Here is a 7,877-nt window from a genome sequence, read left to right as displayed (position 1 = left end):
CCCCCAGCGAGACCCCATCACCCGGTTCCCCAGCACTGACCTCCCTCCCTGCGCACTCCCATCTCTCCTGGGGTAGCGGGGAGGCAGCCTCCCTCCAGCCGAGGCCATCCTTCGCCCCAGCTTCTCTTTCCTCCCGGCCCCCGTTCCTCTGCCATCCTTGGGACAGTATCTAAGACTTCTTAACCTTGGGCTTCCGAATCGGACGTCTTCCTCTTTGCCCTGAATCTGGCCTCTTCCTCTCTCGCCCCACTGACACGGTCTCCCCCCGCCCCGCCCCGTACATATCTCTTCCTTTTATTTTTCCAGCTCTTCCCTGCCTCAGCCCCCTCCCCCTTTCCCTGTGCCCTCACCTCCACTCCTCTCTCGTGTCCCACCTCCCCTCTCCACTTCCTCTCCCCCGAGCCTCGCTCACCAGCCTCTCCTTCCTGTCTTCTGTCCCCAGTGCTCCACAGCCTCACCCCCAGGCAAGCATGGCCACCATCCCAGACTGGAAGCTCCAGCTGCTAGCCCGGCGCCGGCAGGAGGAGGCAGCGGTGCGTGGCCGGGAGCAGGCCGAGCGAGAGCGCCTGTCCCAGATGCCAGCCTGGAAGCGGGGGCTCCTGGAGCGCCGCAAGGCCAAACACGGGCTGTCCCCTGGGGAGCAGGGCCCTGTGCCAGGGACTGTGGAGACTGGGCCTCCAGACCCGGACGAGTCAGCTGTCCTCCTGGAAGCCATCGGGCCAGTGCGCCAGAATCGATTCATCCGGCTGGAGCGGCAACAGCAGCAGCAGCAGCTGAGGAACGAAGAGCTGCTTGCTGAGAGAAGGCCTGGGCCGCTGGAGGTTCGGGAGGGCAGACCCAGCCCCTGGCAGACTCCGGATCAGAGCCCCAAGGGACCAGAGCCCAGGGATGAGAGGCTTAGTCCTCCCGAGGCCACCGAGAAGAGGCTGGGGGGAGGGGGAGCCTGGGAGGCTAGCCCCAGGCCTTTAGAGCCCCGAGACTGGAGGCCGGGTCCTGAAGAGGCTGGAGGCCCGAGCTGCAGACCTGCAGAGGCGCGGACATGGAGGTTCAGCCCTGGAGAGACTCCAGAACACGGTCTCAGGAGGACAGAGGTGGTGGAAAGTAAACTGAGCCCAAGGGAGTCTGGCAACCAGAAGCCGGGCCTGACGGAGCCCTGTAAATGGAGGCTTGACTGTGGAGAGGCCCTGGAGCAGAGTTCACAATGGAGGCCACGCTCAGGAGAGGACAGCAAAGACGTCTCAAAGGAACCTGGGACAAATGAAGACAGGCCCATTCGCAGGCCAGCCTCGGAAGACACTGCGGGGCTGCCAGAGACCCCATGGCGGGAGGCTCCAGAAAGTGGCCCTGGACAGGTGGAGGCAGCAGAGCAGGAGCAGGAGGCTGGCCTGGTGGAGGATGGTGATCTGGCCTTGAAGCCGACAGGAGGGTGGAAATGGACCCTGAACTCGGGGAAGGTTCGAGAGCGGACCCCCATGGACATAGAGATTCAAACTCAGAAACCAGAACCTTCTGAGTTGGCTGAGAAGCGGCTGGGGGCTCCTGAGGTAGAGCCTGGAGAAGGGGAGCCTGAGGAAGAGGAGGTGGGGGCTCAGAGCAGGCCTCTGAGCACCCTGCAGAACCACTGCTCTGGGCCCTCCCCCCTCCCCCCGGAGGACGCTGGGACCGGAGGCCCTGGGCTGCAGGAAGAGGAAGCAGTGGAACCCAGGCCCTCACCATCAGTGCCTCTGTCTCCCCCACCCCCTGCCCCACCTGTCCCCCAGGCCTCTGGGGATCCCCTCATGAACCGCCTGTTCTATGGGGTGAAATCAGGGGTGGGGGGGCCCCGCCGCAGCGGACACACCTTCACGGTCAACCCCCGGCGGTCTGCGCCCCCTGCAGCCCCGGCCACTCCGGCAGGCCCTGCCACGGCTGATGCTGCAGCTCCTGGGGCTGGGAAGAAGCGGTACCCGACTGCCGAAGAGATCTTGGTTCTGGGGGGCTACCTCCGCCTCAGCCGCAGCTGCCTTGTCAAGGGGTCCCCAGAAAGACACCACAAACAGGTAGGGGCTCAGCCAAGCCAGACTTCTCGGGAGCCTGCTCGCTGGTTCTCTCTGGATGTCAGTCTTTATTTTTATACCCCTATATTGACCGATTCTATTCTTTCTTGCTAATTCCAGCCCCCACCCTTCCTCTGCCTGCACCCACACCCAGTCTCCCCTGCCCTCCCGTGCCATTCATTTCGGCTGTCTCTGGGTGCGTCTCCCAGGGCGTGCCGGGCTACGGTTCCACCCATCCCCTTGGGGCTCTGAGTTCTTCTTCTCTCAGCTTCCTCTGCTTCCCTCAGGATCGGGGACCCAGCCTAGTCCACCTGGTGGGCGCCAAGAGCTGAGGCTGACAACCCTGGATCTATTATTTGCAGAGGCACCAGACTTTCCTAGGGGACAGAATGTCGGGGGAGGCCAAGGGAGTGGGTTATGGGTTCTAGGGAGAAATGGCAGGCAGGGAGGTTCAGATGGAAGGAAGTTCTCCTCGCCCCAAGGAAGAGGGAGAGTGGAGCTGAGAGGAGGCACCCAAGGGCAGAAGAGGGAGGAATGAGACAAGGAGGGCCAGACTCAGAGAGAAGGCCTTTGAACCCCAAGTCTGCCCCCTGGGAGAGGCACACAGAGGCCTTTTGAAGGGGGTGACCTCAGGGTTATTCCCCCTACACCCCCCCACCCCCCGGCCAAGCTGGGTCACCACTTTAGACAGTGCTCTCTTCTCTCTTGGGACAAGAAAACCCTTCTCTTCCAAAATCCCCTCACCCCACACACCCCGTCCTTCCGCTCTTGGGTTCCCCTCCTCTGCAAACTGGCTCAGAGTTGGTTTTCCCCTTTCTCCCTGCCACCTAGCCTCCCCTTGAGGTAGAAAAAGAGAAGTGAATTTGGAGATGCCGGGATACAAGCCAGCAAAGGTGGGGATTGCTGGGGGAGTCCTGGACAGGGATAAAGGCTGAGGCCAGCAGAGGAATAGGACTTATGGGAAAATGGGAGTGGCCAGGCTGACTTCTCCCCCTGGCCCTGGCCCAACTTCTTCCAGACACACCAGCCAGTCCCCAGCTTGCAAATCTCTCGGGGAAGAGAGGTCCCCGGCTCAGACATGTCAGGCTCCGATGTCTGCAGCTGACCCTACAGCAGGAAGGGGAAGTGGTAGCACTCAGTGCCACCAGCATCCCTCTGCGCCCACCCCACCCCCCAAGCCATCTGACCCTCAGAACCCTGGGGAGCCCCTCAGGAGTCACCCACCCCAGAGACCGGGAACCCCCCACCCCACCCCACCCCTGCCTCCAGTCCTCATCCTTGTCTGACAAACAACATCCTAGGATACGCTGTTCACATTCTCAGGGTCTCTGGAACATGGACCCACGATCTGGGCTAAGCTTGGTCACCTGGTCTCAGATTCATCTTCCCCTCCCAGTTGGGCTCTCAGCCTTGTACATGCTCCAGAGCGCTCTGACTGCTACAACCTTACCCTTAGGGCTGAGCACATGCCAAGGGGGTGACCAGGAGACTCCCCCAGGGGTAGGTGCTCAGAAAGGTCACCTCCTCCTGAGCTCTGCCCTCGTGCACTGTCAAGAGGAAGAGACAGGAGGCGTTGGGCCTCAAAGCATGGCGTCTATTCCACATTCCACAGGAGCCAGGAGCCTGGTGTGCAGCAGGACCAGGGATGTTGACTGGGAGTGGGGGACCGCCGGAAGTGGATCGGCCAAACAGGAAGCCTGGGGTGGGGCCGGAAGGCTGGTGGGGAAGGCTGGGCCTGGGGCCTGCCAGAACAGAGCTCAGGATGTGGTGAGAGAAGAAGGAAGCAGCTGCCTGGGGGTGGGGGTGAGAAGCTCGCCGTTTCCTAGACTGAAGCGCCTCACCTTTCACCCTCTCTCAGGCCTCTCTCCTCTCAGCTTCCTGCTCATCAGGACTAGTGGGCTCTGGCCCAGTGCCACCCCAGTCCACTGCCTCAGGGGTACAAAGGCATCCCACCCTCCCTCCTGCCTTCCCTAAATATAACTCCTGCTGCAGACTAATTCCATCAAACTGATCCCTGCCACTCCAGCTATCTCTGGCTAAGAGGGCAGCCCTTCCCATCCCCAGCCCCCTTGTGCCCTTATATAGCTGATGGGAGCAGAGCAAGTGAGTCATCTCTGCCCACTCCCAGGCAAGCGGTACATTCCTGAGAAGCCCAGTCAGAAGTGGGGGGGACGAAGGAAGGGGAGGGAGAGACAGTCATGGACTGCGAGCAAGTGAAAGGCCTCTTTCTTCCCCAGTGGGTAACAAAGGATGGAGATTGTTATCTCGAAGCCAAGCCCCGATCATGAAGTTCCTTCCGACTCATGGCAGCTGGTGGGTGGCACAGCAGTGCTGCCCCATGGGCACAGGAAGTCAGGCTGCTCTTCCAGGATGTCCCTGGGTGGGTTCAGACCGCTAACCTTCAGGACAGCAGCCTGACCCACCCCCGGGTCTGTATTCGCCAACAAGGGGGCATGGGAAGAAAACAGAATCGGGGTCCCAAACGTGTGGGCAAGTCGGACAGTAACAGAAGCAAAGCAAACGCCCTGTCGCTGCCTATTCCACAACCCTATAGGAAGCACTGCCCGCTGAGTTTCTGAGAGTGTAACTCTTTACAGGAGTAGAAAGCCCCATCTCCCTCTGAGAGGATGGTGGTTTAAAACTGCTGACCCCACCAGGGCTCTCAGTAGCAACAGAACTGGAGGGGATCTTTTTCAAGAAACTGGGACATAAGGGGCCGGGTGGCTGTCGCTTGAATCGCCCAGCAAGTTGACCAAATTGGACTGGGGGTTGACTGTACAAACATGGTCTCCCCAGTCAACCCTTATCATCCTGCCGTAGCAACACCCAAGCTTCTATTGATTCGTTCTGCAAACAGTGATGGAGCACCTACTGTGTGCAGAGCCCTTTTTCACATGTCTTCCACAAAACAGAAGGATGCCGGCCAGGCCTCTGGTGGCTGGAGGAATTCTTTAGAAGGAAGTGATTAGGAAAGAAACAGAGCCTACAAGGGCCTGGGCGGTGGGAGGCAGCAGTGGGGGAGATAAATAAGTCAACTAACTTTGTAATGGACCTACTAGGAGAGAAGGATCCATGGGGGTATCGGGGGCAGTGTACTTCAGGCACCAGGAGGAGGCAGTGCAAAGGCCCTGTGGGAGGGGTGCGCCCTGGGTTTGGAGGAGGGAGGAGCCAGTGGCACGTTGGTCAGCACCCAAGGCCAGGGGCCAGGGGCCTTTTTCTCTGAGCTGGGAAAACTGGGATGGGTTTGAAGTCAGAGTGACCTGTCTCTGAGCTCCTGCTGGACCCAGGGACCCAGATGGCCCTTCCACAGAGCCCAGAACAAACCACCTGTCCAGCCGCCCTCCGGGTGCCATTCTTCTCACACCCCAGCCTTTGTGGGGGCTCTGGAGTGCAGCCCCCACCCCCACCCCCGCCCCCTGATCTTCCCAAAGGGACTCCAGGGAAGGCCAGAGTGGATCATCCAAGTAGTTCAAGTGGAATCTTTGCGTTCCTTTCCCTAATCCTTTGCCTACCCGAGTTAATCTCCCATCCCTACCCATCACCCTGAGCTTCTTAGGAGGTCTAGGGGAAGGAGAGCCAGCCTGAGCAGCTGGGCCTCAGCCTGCCCGAGGGGTGGTTTCTGCAGAGGACTCTGTCGCTGCCTGTGTGGACCCTCAACTCGCCACCTGCACCTTTTAGGGCCTTGGGGCTCATCTGCTCCCTGCTGTCTGCCGTCACTGGGTACCTCTGGGACTTACAGTTATCTCCTGTCCCCCTTGGCCTGTTCTTTGCTCCAAGCCTCGTTCCCACGGTGGAGAGGAATGGGGGACAGGTGACTGAGGTTCTGGGATTCCCAAGGGTGGAGAAAGCAATGTGCCAGGTCTCCTTTTTCCTGGGATGCAAGCTGCGGCCACCCGCCCAGATTCCCTCCCCACACAGTTGCACACCTAACCTCTTTCCTCCCCTTGTGAGTGTGGGGAGGAGAGGAGGGTCCCCTACAAATCATCACAGGTCCGGTAGGCGCAATTGTACAGCGATAATAAGATTATAGTAAAGTCATCGAGAGCATGAGTAATAGAGGAGAGATTGAATTATTGGAGTCAGACACAATTCATGGTAGCATGCTCACCTCAGCCCAGCTTGGTGGTCCTCGTAGGGGGAGCCCCGGGAGCGAGAGCAGGAGAGCCCCCAACTTTATTGCTAACCAAGGGTTATATCTCCTTAGGAGGGCATTATTACAGGTAACCACACGTCACAGGAAGGGGCAGTACAATAGGTATACACATTGTAGGAAGGGGATCTATGATAGGCATAAGTGTAACAGGAAGGGGATGAGCTAGGGGTGTGCCCATAGGAATGGCAAGGTCTAGGGGTATACATGTGACAAGATGGGCGGACCCTAGATTCATGATGGTGGCCTAACCTTGGTCATCCTAGGGCAGTTTGACCTCTCTGGCATCTCCTACAAGGAAACAGACAACTACTATCCTTATCAGAAGGGAGTGGGCCCTACTTGTGGGATAAACAGTGGTGACTGCTTGGTCTAGATGGCCGATAATCCTTAGGGAGAATAGCCCTGATCTACTTCTGATGACCTCCAAGTGTATAGTCATTCGCAAGCAGCTAAGTCTGGCATATATTTGGGAGAGACAACTTGGGAGAAATCCTTCTGTTTCCCACATGTAAGCATTTCTGGGACCACCCTGGGCGCCCAGGGACTTTGTTGTGCTCGCAGGATTTATTTCTGCCTGTTTTACTCTCTTTTCCCCCCTCCGCTGCTGCCCACACTCTAAAGTGCAGGGACCCTGGTGCCTGCCGGTTCACTCCTCAGCACAGGCCAGAGTCCGATGGTTTTGAAAGGTTATGATTGAAGCGCAAGGGAAAGTGGAAGGTGGGGTGGCAGGGGAGGGGAGAGTCAGCATGGCGCCCTCCTCCTTCTCTGCCAGCCCCCCCACCCCCCCAACAACAACCCCAGACTCACCCTCTCCAATTCCCATTTCCCATCATGTGGCTTCAGGGACTGACCAGTCTCCTCTCTCTCACCCCCAGCTCAAGATCTCCTTCAGCGAGACAGCCCTGGAGACGATGTACCAGTACCCCTCTGAGAGTTCGGTGCTGGAGGAACTGGGTCCAGAGCCCGAGGCCCCCAGTGCCCCTGGGCCCCCAGCAGCTCAGCCGGACGATGAGGACGAAGAGGAGGAGCTGCTGCTCTTACAGCGGGAGCTCCAGGGCGGCCTTCGGACCAAGGCCCTGATAGTGGGTGAGCAGGGCTCTGCCAATCCAAGGGCTCCCCCTGGTGTTAGGGTGAGGAACTGCAGTCCAGGAGAGAAGAACCAACCCCCGCCACACACACACACACACACACACACACACAAGCTGCTTACACACACACACACACACACACAAGCTGCTTCCAACACATTAAAAACCAAACTCGCTGAGTTCATTCTGACCCAGAGTGACCCTATAGGACAGGGTAGAACTGCCCCTGTGGATTTCAGAGGTGGGAACTCTTTAGGGACCAGCAACCACCACTTTGCCCTATGGAAGGTCTCTGTGTCAGAAAAGGTGGCCTATGGGGAAGTGGATTATGCATCGGGCTGCTAGCCCCCACGTTAGTAGTTCGAACCCACGAGCCACTCCTCAGGAGAAAGATGAGGCTTTTTGCTCTTGTAAAGATTAGCAGCATCAGAAACCCAGAGGGAAAGTTCAGGAGAGATGGGAAGGGTTTCACGTTGCTCCTGGAAGGGGCTCGTTAGGACTTCTAGTCCGACCCCACTTCTTTTATAGGGGAAACTGAGGCATTGGGAAGCAAAGGACACATCAGGCCTCCAGATTCCAAGATTCTTGGGGGGGGGGGCA

General features: G+C 58.7%; 1 protein-coding gene across 1 annotated transcript in view; it reads left to right on the top strand.

Annotated features, from left to right (window-relative positions):
* Positions 1 to 361: 361 nt before the first annotated feature.
* PPP1R18 (protein phosphatase 1 regulatory subunit 18) overlaps positions 362 to 7,877 on the top strand; it is a 9,812-nt gene continuing 2,296 nt past the window's right edge. The window contains exons 1-2 of the mRNA XM_004711672.3: positions 362 to 2,039; positions 7,065 to 7,275. Of these exons, the coding sequence (XP_004711729.1) occupies positions 471 to 2,039; positions 7,065 to 7,275 (1,780 nt within the window). The 5' untranslated portion in view covers positions 362 to 470. The remainder of the gene's footprint in view (positions 2,040 to 7,064; positions 7,276 to 7,877) is intronic.

Source organism: Echinops telfairi, unplaced genomic scaffold, assembly GCF_000313985.2.
Source record: "Echinops telfairi isolate 266 unplaced genomic scaffold, ASM31398v2 ScPeMD7_655;HRSCAF=1070, whole genome shotgun sequence".
In the NCBI taxonomy this organism is placed as follows: Eukaryota; Metazoa; Chordata; class Mammalia; order Afrosoricida; family Tenrecidae; genus Echinops; species Echinops telfairi.
The sequence above is the reverse complement of the archived record's forward strand: the minus strand, read 5'-3'. Positions and strand labels throughout refer to the sequence as shown.